The sequence below is a fragment of the Acanthochromis polyacanthus genome, chromosome 7 (genome assembly GCF_021347895.1).
Source record: "Acanthochromis polyacanthus isolate Apoly-LR-REF ecotype Palm Island chromosome 7, KAUST_Apoly_ChrSc, whole genome shotgun sequence".
Lineage (NCBI taxonomy): Eukaryota > Metazoa > Chordata > Actinopteri > Pomacentridae > Acanthochromis > Acanthochromis polyacanthus.
Genome location: NC_067119.1, coordinates 12,110,184 through 12,129,205, shown reverse-complemented (window position 1 = coordinate 12,129,205; position 19,022 = coordinate 12,110,184). Strand labels below are relative to the sequence as shown.

The 19,022-nt window shown below is 39.4% G+C and overlaps 2 protein-coding genes across 5 annotated transcripts; both read left to right on the top strand.

The window, feature by feature from the left end:
* The first annotated feature begins 274 nt into the window (after positions 1 to 274).
* mthfd2l (methylenetetrahydrofolate dehydrogenase (NADP+ dependent) 2 like) lies at positions 275 to 15,551 on the top strand. Of its 4 annotated transcripts, none has more exons than XM_022198108.2 (8): positions 275 to 459; positions 1,615 to 1,799; positions 2,025 to 2,147; positions 2,639 to 2,791; positions 6,120 to 6,227; positions 10,445 to 10,537; positions 14,674 to 14,799; positions 15,039 to 15,551. In XM_022198108.2, the coding sequence occupies exons 1-8, from the start codon at positions 317 to 319 to the stop codon at positions 15,152 to 15,154; spliced, it is 1,047 nt and encodes a 348-aa protein (XP_022053800.1). In that variant the 5' UTR covers positions 275 to 316; the 3' UTR covers positions 15,155 to 15,551. The 4 variants fall into 4 exon arrangements, with proteins under 4 accessions (XP_022053800.1, XP_051806284.1, XP_022053801.1 ...); XM_051950324.1 differs by lacking the exon at positions 275 to 459 and adding an exon at positions 469 to 781; XM_022198109.2 differs by lacking the exon at positions 275 to 459 and adding an exon at positions 469 to 805.
* Positions 15,552 to 15,675: 124 nt separating this feature from the next.
* epgn (epithelial mitogen homolog (mouse)) lies at positions 15,676 to 18,920 on the top strand. Its single transcript, XM_022198110.2, has 5 exons — positions 15,676 to 17,225; positions 17,442 to 17,564; positions 17,922 to 18,042; positions 18,209 to 18,361; positions 18,649 to 18,920. The coding sequence occupies exons 1-5, from the start codon at positions 17,192 to 17,194 to the stop codon at positions 18,701 to 18,703; spliced, it is 486 nt and encodes a 161-aa protein (XP_022053802.2). The 5' UTR covers positions 15,676 to 17,191; the 3' UTR covers positions 18,704 to 18,920.
* The last annotated feature ends 102 nt before the right edge of the window (positions 18,921 to 19,022 follow it).

Here is a 19,022-nt window from a genome sequence, read left to right as displayed (position 1 = left end):
CACTTTAGAAAATGTGTTTGCTTCAATTCCAACACTGGTTATATGAGGTCTATCTCTGCAGTGAGAGTTGTGTACTTTCTGCAGCTCTGTTGTCGTGGATGTGCTCTATTTACACAACAGATAAAGAATCAGCTGAAACAAAGCAGTCAGCTGTTCCTTATAAACTACTACACCATGTGCAGAGGGTGCAGATCAGTCCATCATTCATCAGCTGCATTCACTGTCCTGCTCCCCACCCCCTTCACCACCTTACCCCACTCGCGGACGCGCACACGCACGGCGTACACACTCCACGCTCCTGGACACACACACAAACATGGCGGCCTCTGTTTCACCGCTACGCTCCTCCTTCAGGATTTGTAGCCCGCTAACGTTACACCATCACTGCTGCCGGGCCAAACTGCGGACGCACAGAAAATGCGAGAGCCAGAGGAGACACGTCCACCAGTCGGCGACGAGGTAAACGGCAGCACGTCAGCAACACCGCCGATTTGTCCTCTTAGTAGTCGGTGTTAGTTTGCGGAGGGGATGAGCGCCGGTGAAGGCGTGTGTGCCGTCACGTGTCGGAGGATGGTGATTGACAGCGGCATTCACCGTTCACGGTGGAGAGGGCAGGTTTTAACGGACTTACTGTCACATATTGAATGATGCGTAAATTACTAGTGTAATTAAACCGGACAGCGGTGTCAGCATTACATAAGTCACTGCAGTTTCGCCGGTTGTAGCTGACCGTTGATGGACGCTGCATTGGAATGATGTTAGCTGCGGCAGCTAAAGGACGGTTAGCTTCAATTTTACCGTTAAGGTGAATCGCCGTGGCTAATAGTGAGTCCACACCTCAGTTATTTAGCTGGACTTTAACACATGGGTCTCTCAGTAGTCGTATATTTCAAAAACAAAAGTACATTCTCACATTTTTAATAGATTTAGAGCTTAAATAAACAATGTAATGCTAACGTGTTACTCTAGTTAAGCTAGCCAGGGGCGCGTCCAGATTTTTTTCAAAAGGGTGGCAAGATGGGACTACTGAAAATCTCAGGGGAGCACACCAAAGCACATATCTGGATTTCAGTAACTCTGTCATGCCTGTGCTGTATGTAGCTTGTTCTAAGCTATGGCTGTGTACGAAATTAGCTCCTATAATGCCATTTTATAGTGCTGTTAGTTTCTTAAGTTGATGATGTTAGCTCCAGCATCTAAAGGATGGTTAGCTTTAATTTAGCTGTTATGTGGATGACCATGGCTAATAGTGACTCTACACCTCAGTTATTTAGCTGGACTTTACCACATGAGTCTCTCAGTAGCCGTATATGTCAGAAATAAAAATACATTATCACATTTTTAATAGATTTAGAGCTTAAGTGAATATTATGTAATGCTAATTTGTTGCTCTGGTTAAGTTGGCCAGGGGTGCTTCCAGAATTTTTTTTTTATAAGGCTGTGGAAAATTGTAAAGATGTTAATCTACTTTCACATAAGACAAAAAATGTCTGTCTCTGTCTTTATCTTTTATATTCTCAGATTTTTTTTCAATTAAAATTATCTTTCAGTCTGTTTAGTAGTTTGTACTGTGTATATGTGCATTCATTCATGTCTTGCAATATCCCTCTTCAGGCATGCTGCTGTGGTGATTTCGGGAACAGAATTGGCTCGTCAGCTCCACAGAGAAATCCAGCGTGATGTTGAAGAGCTGGTAGCTCAGGGTAACATGAGACCCCACCTAGGAGTGGTCCTAGTGGGGGACGACCCAGCCAGCCGTACCTATGTAAAGAATAAGACCCGAGCAGCCAGCATCCTGGGTACAGTACACGCATTCTTGAACACTGTATTCATAATGTGTATCATGCAGGTTACAGCCGTAACATAGATCTCCCTGGTGCATTCATTATTTTTAAGCATGCATGGATATATTGATACACATGGTTACACATTTTTCATAGGCAATGCTAATGTAACGTAATGTTATGCAACATGCTCATGGCTACATTTTAACATGGTATGTGGGATGTGTGTGTGCTCTCCAGGTATTTCCAGTGACACAGTGGTGCGACCAAGCTCAGTGTCCCAGGAGGAGCTGCTGGAGCTGATTGACAAGATGAACCGTGACTGGAGGGTTAGTGGCCTCTTGGTGCAGCTGCCACTTCCAGGTAAACAAAAAGCCCCACAGGTGTACACAGCAGACTTTTCCTCACTGACATCCAGATGTTAATTGGTTAGCACAGTGCAATCTCAGCTAGGCCTACACACACAGTAAAAGTATGGATTTTTTTATGTGAGTTGCAAGTATTCATAAAAGAAGGGTTTAATAATGTTGTTTTAGAATAGTGTTACCTTTTCCTGATTTACTGTAGACAATGGACGCATTTATATTTTGTTGAGGAACACAAACCTTGTTTGTCAAACCTTTCTCCACGCCTCAGTAGTTTTTGTCTCGCATTGTATTATTTCCGTAGGAAATGCCTGTCTGAGGCTGTTGTTGAAATCAAAGGAAAATATTTATGGACATACTGAAAAGACCCCCTTTTTGTATGTTTATAGCAGCATGTAGTGCATGTGTAGTTATCCAAATTTTGTCTTTATGTCCTATGTTATATTATACACACCTCTGAGCCTCTGTTTTTCTCCCTCCTCGCTTTAGAACATATCAATGAGCGAGCAGTATGTAATGCCATTGCTCCAGAGAAGGATGTGGATGGCTTCCATATTGTGAATATCGGGAAACTGTGCCTGGACCAGAGATCAATGGTTCCTGCCACACCTGCAGCTGTCTGGGAGATTATCAAAAGAGCAGGTAAACCACCAAATCTTATTTAGCTCATTTGCTCAGGCCCAGTTTCCTTCAAACTTCATTGTTGCTGGAAACAAATAATCCCCTAGAGGGCATTATAGCTCTATTAAATATAACTGAGCAGTTGTGATATTGGGTGTCACTGTGGTACAGTGGTTAGCACTGTTGCCATAATTTATCAGTCTTAAAATTGCATAACTAAAGGCAAACCTATTTCTGCAACTCATACTTTGAAGTCGTCAATTCCCAACAGATGTGGATCTCCAGTTATAAAAAATGTAAAGGTAACTCTCAGGCAGTTTGAGAAGCGGGTTTTTGAGGTCATTTGTTGTCATGACAGGCCCACTAGATACTAGTACCTCTATATACTGTAATTCATACCCTTGACCAAGATAGTGTAAATACTGTCGCAATTGAAAACTTGGAAAGTGTTTATTGACAAGCAGCTATCAGTGTGGAGGCTAGAACCCTTCTGATTTCAATTGTGCAATAAGGGGAAACTATATTGTTCAAAGTTTTCTTAACAGATGTTAAAGTAACTTGAAATAAGGAATGTAATTCCTTCAGTTTAGCAGACAAGGTTAAACTACAAACATTCTTTTAACAAAGTATTAGAGGTAGCTGTTAAAACAGAACTGCCCTGTAGAGCCACTGACGGTCAGGTTTTAATTCAGACAGTACTGACTGTACTTAGAGATGCTACAGGTATTAAATTAGAATAGATGCTTCTGATATTAAACTATAATATCAGATAATATTCTGTAATGGGAAATAACTCCATGGTAGCCTTACTAATCAAACCCAGAGGAGGGTGCTGTTGTTCATTGACAAGCAGAGCTAAACCTCTAGTTAATCTTGGGTGCTGATCTGGTTTATCGTCTTCAGTTTATTGTTTCTGAGAAGGCTGATGAGGAGAAAAATTGTTGCATAGTTCAGATGCTGTGGTTCCCCTGGCCACAAATCAAGGGCAAAGATACCATGATAGGACTAGAAGGGACTTTGATGATGTTAAAGGTCGCGTACCCACTGTGAAGAAATGAGACCTTGATGGCTGTTTGCACGATCAGCTATCAAAGTTTTTGAAATTTCCTTGCCCACACAATGTTGAAGCTGCTTAAAAAGCTTTCTATACTTGCTTTGTTGATTGAGTTGAGAGTGGAGAGTCAAGGGTGCAGCATAATCTGCTTGTCTATCCGAATGATTAGGATGTTTCAAATACTCATAGTTGGGTAAGTACACAGCTTGCGTGAGAGGGCGTCTTCTCACGCATGAATACTGTGGGCAGTCAGTGAAGTGATGTGAAGTTATTGAGGTCCCTGGTTTAAATAACCATTAACATATCTGACTAATTAAAGGCATGTAATAGACATTTACGCATTGATGCAGTGCCTACTGTATTTTTGTGACTATTTTCTTCTAAATATTTTCAGCTCCTTAAACATAATTTAGCATAAAACAAAGGCAAACTGATAAACACAAAATACAAATTTAAGTGGTAATTGTATTTATTGAAGCCACAAAGTTACCCAACATCTAGTCTGACTCACTGTAGGATGCAGGTTTAAAGCTGACATTGGTCACTCATGTCAGATGGCTTCGTCCTCTCCTTCCAATATTGTTGCTTCGCTGTGTGAAACAACAACCCCAAATCTTTGAGTAGCAAGGTAAAACACAGAGAAGTTTAAGGTTTGCCGAGGATTTGAATTGTGCTGTAAAGCAGCCCTGCTAGTTTTTTTTTTTGTTGTTGTTGTTGGATCGTCCAATTTAGTGACTGTGGTCGCCTTTGCGCTTGCAGATATTCCACCAAAATAATTTCACCAGACACTATTTGGAGTGAACACTGAAGTCACTTGATTTGTTTAGCTACACCCACAAGAACTGTAATCGGTTTTAAGAAATGCTGACAAACCAATGTGTTTTTCTTCCCCTATAGCAGAATGGTAGCGAGGTGCAGCCAGACCATTATATTCTACCAAATGGGCTGGATCACACTAAATCACCAGTGTAAAAATGTAGCCAAACTAAAAAGCTGGTTGTGCCACCTTTTGATTTAACTGCAGCCAAACCCTTCCAGTACCTGAAGATCAATCTCTGACATCACTGTAGTGAAATTTTTCTTCATCTTCTTTGCAGAACTGCTTTGGTGCAGCCTCAGTAGAGGGTTTGGCAATGTAAACCACTTTTTTTTTTAAGTGACAAGACTACTTAAGTTTTTTCTTTTCAGCCATACTCTTATGCGTGGCATCATTATCTTGCAGCATTACTCATCTGCACTGGCGCCTAAACTCACAGAATGATGACCTTTAACTCACTTGAGATTTTTCCTTTCTCATTTATGAAAAATTGTCCTGGGCCTGAAGCAGCAAAACATCAACATAACATTATGCTGCCACCTCCCGTATATTATTTTGTGTAATTATGTGTTTGGTTTATGTTAGTTTTGCTTGGATTCCTGTATTCTAAATTGCGTATAACATTCTCTCAAAATGTTTGAGGCTCATCAAAGTGTGTTGTGACAAACTTCAGATGAGCTTTAATATTCCTATGGTTTACCAGAGGTGTTAGTACTATTGTTCCAAGTCTTCTCTATTTGTAGACAATGTCTGTCACTGTGGATTTGTGAGTCCCAGTGCCTTGGAATTCGCTTTGTAGCACTTTCCAGACTGATGTACTGATTTTTCAGTCATCTTCTTGCTCATCTCATGATTTTTGCATCCTGGGCTACAGGTGAGACCTTCCACGAAAGGTCATGCTTCTGAAAATGGTTTGCTTAAGTGTTAGTTTTAGGGCTGGTCGTAATCAGTCTTGTTTGTGTCTCGACGAACTGCACTTAATTATCAAAGCAGTTTAGTAGGCGTTTCAAATTACTAAGTAAGGAGGCAGCTCTTATTTCTAGTTAAAAAGAAAAACAATACTGAAATGTCTTTGTAATTTTCTTAGTCACTGTGTTATTGTAGCTTGACATTTGACAACATGACTCAGCAGCATCCATATATATAATACAAGCTTTATTAGCAAACTGCAATTTTTGACAAGTGTATGCATACCTGTCCTCCCATTATAAATCATTTTGATGACAATAGATGTAGTTGTTGTCACAGGCGGGACATTGTGGTGCCAGACTGTGGTGCAGTTGGCAGAATCATCTCTCTCCACATGCCTGCCTGATTATTCAAAGGTGAAATACTGCCTTGGGCTCTCCATTTATTTTTTTCATTTTGTGTTTGTCTAACAATTTTAAATGTCTCTTTTTTCAGTTAAGCAGTATTGTCAATAAGGTATAATTTTTTTTTTTTTTTTTATGTTATCACCATAAAATGTCTTTGTTCAGGTATTGAGACTGTGGGAAAGAATGTCCTGGTCGCAGGTCGCTCCAAGAATGTTGGAATGCCCATTGCAATGTTGCTGCACACCGATCGCAACCATGAACGACCTGGGGGTAAGAGAGTGTGTATGTGGGTGCATGTGTGCTTCTCTTTGTTGTAGGTGAGTCAGCAGTGTAGTATGTTTGATGTGCTGCACTTTGTAGGGAAATGATATTGCACCATCTTGGCTTTCCCTGAAAGATATTGTATGCTTTGAGCTCTTGTCAGGATATGACCAATAAGTAAAGGCTTTAATGACTCCTCACCTTTTTGATTAAACAAAAAATGCTGATGCATGTCCTGCTTTAGAAGAAAACCCCGGGGAGTGTGAAGGAAAAGCACAGGGCGAGACTTTTGGCATTGTGCACCACCTGGGGACGGATCCACTCCTTATAAGGGTTCAGGAAGAAGGGATGGGATTTGGAATGGCTATGCATGTTCGGATGAAGCAACAAGATATGCTAGACATGTCAAAGTACACCAGTATCACAGGTCAGATCAACCGGAAGGTGTAAATAACTCACTTACAGCTGCATGCTCTGAGAAAGTATAGTCAGGGTCATGAGATCAAACATAGCAGTGGTCCTCAGTTTCAATTGCTGAATCGGATGAGGAAAAAACAGGATTTATTTGTTTAAATTTGTCATAGATTTAAGATTGCTTTGCATAGAAAAAAAATTAGGATCCAATCAGTGGTACCTCAAATGAGAACCCCTTTTGAATTTTCTAGAATGTCAAAGTGGAAAGAGGAAATAAAAATTAAGGCTGTAAGAAAACAAGGAAAGAAATTACCTGGATTAGGCTTCAACAGTTATTTGTAAATCCATTTCTATGTTTGAGTGCAAAGTCCTTGTAAATACTTAGGAACTACTAGCTACTTTTAAACTAGTGATTTACTTAATTTGGTTGCACCATTAAAAATTGACACTTTTTGCTTTGATGTGTATGTTACACTGTAACCGCTTTTATACCGTATTAAGTATAGCAAAAATATACAGTGAAGAGTCACACAAAGCAACCAATATAGCATCTATTAATAATCGCTGCTAGATTTTATGTTGAAGCTGTTGGGGAAAGGTTGTCTTTCATATTGTCTACCACATTGCTTATATTTTCTTTCAGTTTTTTTTTTCATGTAATGTTTAGGGTGATATTTCCCATTGATAGAAATCTCAGTTCAGAGAAACTGAAAATGTGGAATGAAATCCCGGTTTGAGTCTTCATGTGGTATTTAACACTGTTGAGCAAGTTACCTGGAACTTGAATTACTCATTTCACATCAATCATTCAAAAAAAAAAAATCACGTTTTCCTAATTACTTGGCAGCAAAAGTAATATGGTGCAATACCCTGTGTTGTACCCTTATTGTTTACCCAGCACAGCCCTATAAAAGCTGCCATCAAATAACTCGAGAATGTCCCATCTTTTGCAATTAAAACATACAGGAATAAAAGCAAACTCAAGCCCCTAAAGTTTGGACTGATTTATCCAGATGTTGCAGCTAGTTTAGCCTCACTGATGGCACACAGCTCCCCTGAATTAATCCTACAAAATGAGAAAACACTAGACTTCTGAGTGCACACAGATGGCTAATGTTTTTTTTTACGTAAGCAAACAAGAACTCACTAAATTTAATTTTGCCTGTTTAGTATCACCTGAAATCACATTTCTCATGTCAGCCATATGCAATCTACGACCAGTCTGCCCACTACACACAGATAAATCAATCAAAATGATAATAACCTAGCCTAGCCACGCTAGACAACCCACGACAACAAATTTAATTCTCTGCTAGGGTGGGTCTAGTTAACCTCCATAAGGCTCGAGGCTGGATGCTCCTAAAACTGGCCGGACGAATCGCCATGAAGTGTAGAGTCAGAAGGCGGGCGTAACTAAGTGACGACAGAGGCGTGACGATTCTGACAGAAACAACCGGCGCACAATAAACAGTTATCTTTCGACTCGGCTTTGGCCACAGCCCTTAAAGATTTGAAGCTAAAATTCAACTTGAAAGATAAACAAAGGACAGCACTGAAGTGTTTCATTGAGAAAAAAGACGTATTTGGACTTATGCCGACGGGATATGGCAAATCCTTAATATATCAGTTGGCTCCGCTGGTTGGGAAGCTAATGAGACTTAGCCACAATCCGGAACTACGTCAGCCTATTCGTTGCGCTGATTGGTTGTATACCTACCCAATTGCTGCAGAGTGATTTGATAGACAACCTTTTAGCCCGCCTCCCTCCCTGTCCAGCGTGCCTAGACCCTTGCGTCTTCAGAACATGGGTCTAGTGCGGCAAGGCTAATAATAACCCTCAATCAAACTCAAATTTCTAATTAAAATCCCTTTTGCTACTTGATCCTGAAAGAGAGGAACTACGTGACTTTATTACGATATTATGGAATGTGTAACTGGGTAAAATTGGAACTGTACGTGTATGTTATGTAGGAAAGACTGTTGGGTCAACAGGATGCCTTACAGTTTTCTGACTTCAGACAAACTTACCTCACATTAAATTATAAACTGTAGTAGAAAAAAAAACATTTTCATGAACCTCCAAATCACACCATTTAAGCATATCAGCTTGTACACAAATTCAAATAATTTACTGTTTTTGCAATGACACACCACAAAATCACTTAAACATCTAGCAGGAAGGCTGAAGATTACAACCATTTGATCAGGCCTCACCTCTCACCCTCCCCTATTTAGCATGTAGGAGAACCAACAGTGTCTTCTAAAATCATAAAAAAACATGAAACAACCCCCCCCCCCCCCCCCCAATTGTTTGGTTTGTCTGTTCTGAGATACTGTAGAAACATGGTAGACTCCATGAAAGAGGATCGACTCCATCTGTAGATAAAGGGTTCCTTCTGAGGTAACCAAAACACACTGATTCTCATGTACAGGCAATTGTACACTAATATAAACATAATTATCAATGTCATATTACATTTCTCCCAATAGATCCCCCTACATCCTGCACACTGGACCTTTAAATATTATCTAACAGCCTCGTTTTTTCCCCTCTACTGTATGTTCAGCTATACCTTTAAAGACGAGTTTAATGTACCAGTGCATAATGATAAGGTTAAAAAGCTGATGAAGCACTTTTTTTCTCCAGTAAATACATCTTTCTTGTCCCAAATGGAAGTCAAATCACCACAATGAGACTGTGTAAACAGATTTATGTCCCCGCAACAGGAGTAATGCAAGAACACACACATTTGATCAGGTATGCAATCTGCAGGTTTGATGTGCTGCAACTTGCCGTTCCTTCTCTCGCTTTCTTATCTTCCCAGAATTCTTCCTTGTGTGGGCTTTTTTATCTCGCTCCACACCCGCATTACTGGTCCTCGTGCAGTTATGGTGATGCAAAGTGTCCTCACATGTAGTTAAAGATTAAAATGACTGCATTTCCTCATTGTGTAATTACTGCCCAAGTGTCCTTACGCCACCAGCACCTGACACTGTGTTGGCAGATCCAACAGTAATGTAACTGAAAGAAACTAGTGCTTATGTTTTACATGGTGCAAAACACAACTGGCCAGAATTAATGTACATGAAGAGTAAATTCACCAAAGTTACACAGGTTAGGTGTTTAAATCTGTGCTTTGTCAGCCAGTGCCACCAACTTAGCACAACACAAGCAGATAGAATGTTGACCGTTTGTGGACTATTTACTGCAAATTGAACATAAAATGCGATAAATCAATCACTGTCGTCTCATAGGCTGATTTGAACAGATATATACAATGAAAGAAAACAAATTAAAGCACCTGACTGCAGCTAATGAATGGTAGATGGGTCTCTATTAGATTAGATTAACTTTCTTGGCCACAATTTAGCAAAAATTGACAATTAAACAGTTTATTTAAAGGGATCCACCAAGATGCTTAAGTCATGGATGTGTAGATTGCATGTAGTTCACTTAAAATATTTATTAATAACTTGTCAAAAGTGTAAATGGTACAGAATTGTGATTTAAAGTTAACATACTGCTTACTCTTGGTACTTAATTATGTACAAATACATGTTTTATACCTCAAGAATCTGTAAAAAAGTATAATATTCTGTCAGGACAACTACCACAGTTTGTCAGATACTGCAGTTTCTACAGTACGTAGCCCCAAGGGGGAAGTGTAGTGACAGAAATCTCAGAGACCGACCACAAAACCAATATAAAGCCAAAATTATTCACAAGGCTACACACCATAGAGGTGAAAAAATATTCAGTGTTTGTTCTTATTTGCATGAATAATTAAAAGCAAAATCATTTTCTCCCTCAGGTGATGCCACAGTGACCATCGCCCACAGATGTACACCGAGGGAGCGGCTGAAAGAACTAACCAGCCTGGCTGACATCATTATTGCAGCTGCAGGTAATTACAGCCAGGAGACAGTAAGACGCAATCCTGTCCATTCTTTCACAATTAAAGATGTCACTATTAAAGTCACATGCCTGATAAAGAACGTGGCACCAGCCAATGTTTCCTCAATAACTTTTACAACCTCAATTTGGTTATAAAGCCATGAATATGTTCCAGTACTTAGACTACCACACTTAAGTAGTGTAACATATTTAGTGTGTTTGAGTACATATTATCTCCAATTCAGTTTACCAGGAAAATACCAGGATGTCCAACTATGTCCAGTTAGGTTTTACAAGATGTGTGTCGGCATGCTTTTCCAGCCATCCTGACCCACAATCCTCTGTACCGTCATAGCAAATACCTCACAGTGTCTGACATGAGTGTAAACAAACTGGGGCATCTAAGAGTACCACAGACAGATGACAGCTTATGTTGCATAACAGCCTGTGACAGATAAACGAGAAAGGCGGTCAAAGTTTAATACGCAATCTTATGATGGAGTAGTCTGTCCTAATTGTAATCAACAGCATGCACTTTGTGGGCAGCTGCAGGACCTACTGAAAGGGAAAAAAAGTATGTGATTAGGAATGTAGCCCATGGCATCTTTTTTAAAAAATCACCAAAATGACATCATTTTTCAGAGCCAGAAACTTTTCGCCAGTTGCTGAACTATACCTTTGTACCATGCAGTTAAGTCAGGGAAATTAACCGAATCAAAGCCAAAGTTTGTGATATTTCTTTAAAACAAAGTTACTCTATATGTGCCTTTGAAAATTCCACAAAAAATAAACTATTCGCTCTATCCCAGAAACACAATGTAAAGCCATTAGTGACCAGGCTGATCTGAGCTGAACTGCAGGCCATGCCGACACAGAGCAGATAGGAGACAAGTATGGAAACAAATTAAAAATGTTAGTGATTAAATATCTCCTGTATGTAGAGTTGTGTTTTTGTTTTTTTCCTCAAATGTTGGTAAAGGTAGTGGACACATGGATCAAAGCTGTATATGTTGATTCCAAGTTTTTGTAAAAGAAACAAAGAAATGACACATCTGTTTTTTCTTTTTCAATGTCATGATTTATGCACAGAAGATATTTTTGAGTTGTGTCTGTTTCTCGTCATTGTTACGCTGTTTCTGCAGAAGTGTAGGACTTTGTATTGCAGTGGAAAAGGAGCCCACAGTGTGTAAAAATGTAATAGAAAACAGCCATTACTGAGGTGGAGAATAATTTAATTTATCACCAGATTCATTGATCAGGTTACAATTTTGCTTTGAAATAACTTATTTAAACTGAATGTTTTCTATATGACAGTGAATCTGTGAATGTTTTTCTCATTCATGTTGTATTTGTAATGTTTTCAGAGAGCAAACTTTCTATGCATTAGTTTATTTGCTACAGTTTTTCATACAAATTAAGCAGAATGTACTACAACTCGGCACGTGATTCTTTTTATTACTCTGCCAAGGGGGTGGCGCCTCGGCAGAGTTACGTGACCATCAACGTTGGTTTGTCTGTTTGTTTTCAACATTACTGAAAAATGGTCTGAAATGACACAAGAACCAAGTGATTAGATTTTGGCAGTGACTCGGCTTCTAGTCTGGATGCAGGGATTTGTTAAAGATTTTTCTGTGTCATTGCGAGATAGCGGCATGACATCACTGTAACTATGACAACAAGTGAGCACTGCACCTGCTGATGATCATATGATTGCGATCCTGCGACAAATGGACCATTGCAAACTTATCAGGACTTGTCCGTCGGAAATGATACAAGACACAACTGATTAAATTGTAGGAGTGTTTCTGAGTCCCATTAATTCCCGTCACCTGCTACATATTTAAGTCAGTGATTCGGTATCTGTACATAACGTACACATGCATAACACACGTCTGTCCTCAGCGCAAGGTCATTTTGTTTGTAAGTACATTTATATTAAATGACTACATTCCATGTTGCCATGATTTCCGCCACAAATTTCTTCAAGATTTCAGCCATCGGAAATGATCCGGTGACAGAAGCGCCTTAGCAGAGTTCTGCGCTCTCTGAGTGCTTTTCTTGTTTGTTGTGTAATTGAAGCAGTTCTCAACGTTCTCATTAAGTCTGTGTTGGATGATGTTTCATTGTTGTTGGAACTGGCACAGAGGGAATTATGTGGCCTGGTATTGCAATAAAGGGCAAATATTGTGAAAAGTGCTTGCCAGCCCTTACTTGAGTGATCTTGCTGGAATCTAAATAACCAACACTGAAGTTTCTCTGTATTTACCCGTTGCTCTGCCTCATCTGTGGTAATAGAGTTCAGCTTTCTGGAACAACAGTGGTGATCTTTGGCAGCTGGAATGTAGGACCATCAACCAATACATGATAGCAATACCTGTTGAAACACTCTTTGGGAACATAATACCTCAAAGGCTGCTTTGTTGTAGTCCATTTGTGATGGATCAGCTTTTTCCTCATGACTAAAAGCAGCTCCCTGGGGAGGGCACCTGAGCTTCTTTTTTTATCAGAATGTTAGGTATAAGTGTAGGAAATAATCAGCTGCATTTAAACTGTACTTTATGATTAAATAACACGAGTCATCCAGCCATTTGGGAATCTGCAAGCTTTTGGATTTAGTGAGGATTAAATTATTGTGAAACTTGCAGTAATTGCAGTTGGTAGGCAGTTAGATTCAGTATGTAGTTTAAGGTTAGCGTGTCACTGAGCTCCTCCAGTGTCTGTGCTACACTTATTATGATCAGTGTTATTTTCATGAGTTAAACCTGGTATTTAATTATTTAACTCAGGCTTGGTCCCATTGTTGCTACAGTATAATTGCAGTCTGAGAAGTTCAAATTGACCGTTTCCAGACAGACAACTTCAAAGAGGAGTGGTTATCAAAATAAATACACAATGCTAAATTATTTCCTTCCTCGCAGACTGTCGGCTCAGGTTTTATGATACGCTGCCCTTTAAGTTTAAGGTGAAGTGGAAAATGACACAGTGTTTCGTGGAACCTGTGATTAAACAGAGAAGACAAGCGTGACTGCCAAGAAGAAAAGACAGCCTGCTGTTCAGGGACTTTGATTTGATAAGTTGGATTCTGCAGAATGCTTATCTCTGTCCTGATATGGGTTATTTACATCGATGTGGTGTTTGAAATATGAGCATCATGGTGGTTGCAGGTAGCTTTTAACCAACCGACCAAGCAGGAGCAAAATAGTTTCTAGTTTGAGCTTTTCTTTTGGTGTTTTCAGATTAAAAGCTGGGGTGATGTGTGCGATTAAAAAAAATACTGAGCACAGTTTTTCACGTAGACAGTAGCTTACATCCAGTAAGCACTATATAGACATAATGGAGTATGTTCTTGTTTTCCTCAGTATTTTATATATTAATTAGGAGATCTTAAAGATGAAATTAATTGCTCCATACAGCCTATTTTTCTTTCCAGTTGCATACGTGTTGTGCTTTGATATAGCAGGTCCAGGGTTGTCTGCAACCGTGTTTGTGAACAAAAGCATTTCATAGAGATATTCTGAGCTATGGCTTTGTCCAGGATTTAGAGTGAAATAAAGAGAAAGTGCATGAGAATGACATGTCACTGCTTCCTACATTTACCCTGTCAGTGAGAACCCTGCTGTGCAAATGCCAAGTGAGGAGTCACAAAGTACTGTATAATGTTGTTTCAGCTAGAATATATTAATATTTTATGATTAGATATAATTTTTGATCCTATAATTTAAAACAGTAGGATTTAGAGAGACTGTCACCAGTTTGAAATCTATTCTGCTAAACATTTTAGAATTTTTTTGAGCATTTGTCCTAAAGCTAAGTTAACAACTAGACACATCCTCCTGTTCTTGGATCTGGCAGTTGCCTGCTTTATTACCCGATAATGAGGTATTTACGCTAACTTATGCTGCATTATATCAGCTGATATTTTGTACACAAGATGGCTATAAAATCGAATAAATTTAAGATGTGTTTAACCAAATTATTGCGAAACGATGGGCACAAGAATATATGCAGCATAGTTTGAGGTCATGTAAAAAACGTTTTTAGTGTAGTTTCATTCACAATCTTGTTTGTGGTTGTTGCTCAATGCAAAGCTTTGAAACAGAAGTAAAAATCATCCTCTGTCACGATATTTGTGGTTTCTGCGTGTAGGTGTTCCCAAACTGATCACAGCAGATATGATCAAAGAGGGAGCAGCAGTGATTGACGTGGGCATAAACCGGATCCAGGACCCAAAGACGGGCAAACTCCGGCTCATCGGTGATGTGGACTTTGAGGGTAAATAATCAGAACAGGAACTGAAATTTAATCTGAAAAGAAAATTAATGCTTAAACATTTGTTTTTTGGTCAACTGCTGATATATTTAAAATAAAAATAGGATTCCTGACATACTTCATGTGATGATATTCCACAGAAATACAGAGGTGTGGACAGAAATATGTGTCAGTACTAGCTTGATTTTTTTGGAGATAAAGAATATTACTCATCTACCTGTCAATTGTTTGATTTGTTTTAGGAGTGAAGGAGAAAGCAGGTTTCATCACACCTGTTCCTGGAGGTGTGGGTCCGATGACAGTTGCTATGCTGATGAAGAACACTGTGACTGCTGCCAGAAATGCACTGATGCATTAAGCACAGAACCAGTATAAAGCCATTCTTTTCAACGAATGCCATACGGTACAAACAGCATATAAACACACACACACACACACACACACACACACACACAGCTGCATACGTTTACTTAGGCACACGTCACAAACACAGACCTTTTGCCAAACATCCAACACACTTTTATTTAAACATCCATGAGCTCAAGACTCCATACCTGCTGGAAAACCTACTTGATATGGACTGTGTTTATATTGTTTATTTATTTAAGTTATTTGTTTCAGATTTCACTTTTTCAGAGTTTAGATTACTATTTTTTCTACTGAAGTCGGTTTGGTTCATTTTGAGCATTCCAGATTCACTGGAAATTTAACAATAATAATGAAATGAAATAAAAACAAATGGCTCTGCACCAATGCTACAGTCTATTTCTGCATTTTCCTTCTGATGTGGATCTGTGTTTTTTGGCGTTTGACGGAATGTTCACACCGTATTGAGAAGTGCATCAGTATGAGGCTCGTGAACCATTCGTTTGGGGATTTTTGGTACAAAAGTCAGCATTGTCATGGATAACAGAGCATGTTGCTTGTTCCATTTCACTGAATGCATCTGACCTGGGAAATTTACCAAGAAAGAGCTGAAAGCAAAACATACACTGATTATTTCCTCTAAGGTTGTCTCATCTTTTGACTAAAACCTTCAGTGATCGTAATAATTTGAAAGACTGTAAAATGGAAATATGTTACACACATTGGCTTTTACTCAAATCAAAAATAAAGCCTCATAAAGCTCTTAAGAACTTACTCTGTTAGCATTGTGGCTGTAGAAATGGCAGCTTTTGGTTGTCTTACCAGTTGCCATAAATGTGCAACAGAGATCTATGAGTCCTGATGACTTTGGTGAAACCCTGGCTATTTATATTGACACAATCTAGTTCAAATATCATTTAGTCCAATGCTTCGGTGTCTGCAAACTAACTTGATTTGTGTTCAGTGCTAATTATCAAATGCCAGCGTGCTAACTCACCATAAGGAGACAACAAAATCTAAAAAGGAAATAGATTTAGACTTCTCTATCTGATTCTGTGCTGTTCTCTTCTTCTAACTTTAACATATTTGATCTAGTTCATCTCATAAATCCGAGCATGCAAAAACAGCCGTTTGTCAAACATCGCAGCAGGCCGCAGTGGTGAAGACGAGTTGTTTCAGGTCGCAGTGAGACAGTGAAATTCAACTGCAGGAAGTCCAGTTTGAATGGCTTGCTTTTACAGCTCTGGAGTTCACCTGAGATAAATGACTTTATCCTCCATCACTGTGATCATGAGATAAACAGCAGAAATACAACATTCGGTTTACAACATAATCTACCGGGAGCGTGTGCTTGCATGCATTTTATTGGGCAAGGCAGCAAAGGATGTTGCACTGCAGCACAAGTCAAAAAGTCTGAGCTTTGCATTATGCATAGAGGAGTCAATTTAGTGAAGATAGCAAAACATTTTAGAGGAAGCAAAACAAATATACTGGTGGTAGATTTTGCACATCTGGCTTCTGATAACTTCATCTGTACAGCCTGTGTCTCCAGCTTTCTTTCATACATGTCCTCTCTTCATCTGTTTGACATTATTCTAAGTGGAAGCCACGAAAGCCTTCCTTTTGAAATTACCTCTCTGAAGAAACTGAGAGTTTCACAACTTGTGATCAGATGAAGCAACCTCTTCAAACTGCAGAGTACGTATCTGAGCTGAACTCTCAAACAGCCAAGGCAGGTTAATCCAATGAAGAAGCGAGCCTCCGGATATTCTCTAACCCCCCCACCTCTGCCGTCATCCCACGTTAGACTTTGTCTGTGCATGTAGAGTCGGTCCAAATAAAGGAAGTGATGCAGGTGGATTTTTGGAAGGAAATGCTTCTCATTAAAAAAAAAAAGTCTTTGGTTCATTGATTGGTTGCGAAAATCTTCTCAGTGGTTGACAGAAGAGTATATAAGAACAAGAAAAGCGTGTTGTTGGTCACATTGCAAAGAGAAGAAACTGAAATCATCACATCAGCACAAGACAAGATGCTTACACAGAGACAGACATACCTGGAGAAGGGTGAGTTTACTCTCTGGTTGGTCAACTTTGACATTAGATGATTAAGGAGGGAACTTTTTGAAGTTTTGTAGCAATACAGTCTTTTTTTATGTGTATATGGAGGTAAAAATGGCTGAGATTATGCAGAGTTGCACGTAATTTGTAAAGTTTTGTAGCACAAAGACCCGAAACCATTTTCAATATTTTAAATGAACGTTTTCTGTACTTTCCTTCCAGCTCTCCTCTTTGCTGTGCTGCTTCTTCTGACCTCAGCAGGTCATTCTGATTCTGCAGTGCTCCAGACCACAGCAACTCCTCCTCTTCCATCAGATTCACCTCTGACCACGCAGCTCAGCAACAGTAAGTGTCCTCACTCTGGGTTCTGTTTCAGCTTGAAAACGTGTTACGTAACGTCCCAAAATATCTTAATATATTTCCTAACTTGCCTGCAAAAGATTTAAGATTCTTTGTAGACGTCCGTGTGGCTTACTTAACTGATTAATTATTTACATCAAATAGTAAATTCTGACAATTAATCATTAGAATCAGTATGGGTCCCACTTCCTGCCACAAGGAAAACATGTAAAACTGTCTTTTATTTCATTTTTTTTAGCTTATTCATTGATTGGTTCATCACATTGTTAATTTACTTGATTGTGGCACAAAAGGGCTTCCGTATGTTTCTTGCTCATGTGATGCTCTCCTCTCTCTCTGCAGGCAGCATGGAAGGACCACGAGTCCAGTTTCTACACACACCATGTGGCAGCGATCATGACAATTTCTGTAGCAACGGTGGCCAGTGTGTGTTCCCCCAAGACAGCGTCGAGCCCTCCTGCATGTAAGCACTGAAATGATACCACAAACACAGCATGCTTCCTGCACAGGTGCCCTGTATGCTCTGATTATTTTAGCTAAGATCAGTACAAAAAATTTTTTTCTAATGCTACATGTTGGTTCATGTTCTCCTTTGGAATGCACTCACATATTTGTCCTCTTTTCTGCAGCTGCACGTCCTCCTATGGCGGGCCCCGCTGCATGTTCATTACTGAAGAAACTTATGTTCTGCCCGAGATAGAGGAACTGATTGCCATCGGCTTTGGAGTAGTCATGCTCATCTTTTTCCTGGCCATTTTGATTTACTGCATCGCCCTTAAGAGGTGAGTATCTTCAGGCTTTCTTGGAACGATACTGCACTTGTCTGCAAACACGGGGGGAATTGTGCTTTACTGTTGCAGAATCAGAGTCACAAAACATGAGCTCAGCATGTCTAATGAGATAAAACAGCTGTATTCTATGTAAATCTAAATTGCACTTCATTATACTTTTACATTAGTGGCATCTCACTGTGAGCCTGAAACTGTGTTTTGCTCAAAAACTGTTGAAGTATTCCCAAGAAGAAGTGAATGAATAATAATTCTGATGTATTTCCTTTCTTTGTTTTCAGGTGTAGGGAGTCAGCACCACTAATAAAATCTGCACCATCTGAAATTTCCGTGTGACTTCTCCTCCGTTTTCATTGTCACCTGCTGGAAAAACCCTAACACTTCATCATACTGTGTAATAATCATGTCATTTCAATGCTGTGAAAGGAGGAAAATCTGGATGACCTGAAAGCTGTATCACACCTGAATGGGAGGGGATAAATATTTATTGTAACTATTAAGTTATTTCAGTTTTCAATTTATTTAAAGTTTTGTAATAAATATGTGAAAAAGACTATCTGTGTTGTTTGAATTTCTGCACACACACACACACACACACACACACACATCCTGTTGTTTTTATTAATAATTAACTGGCTAATTGGGAGGCTCAACA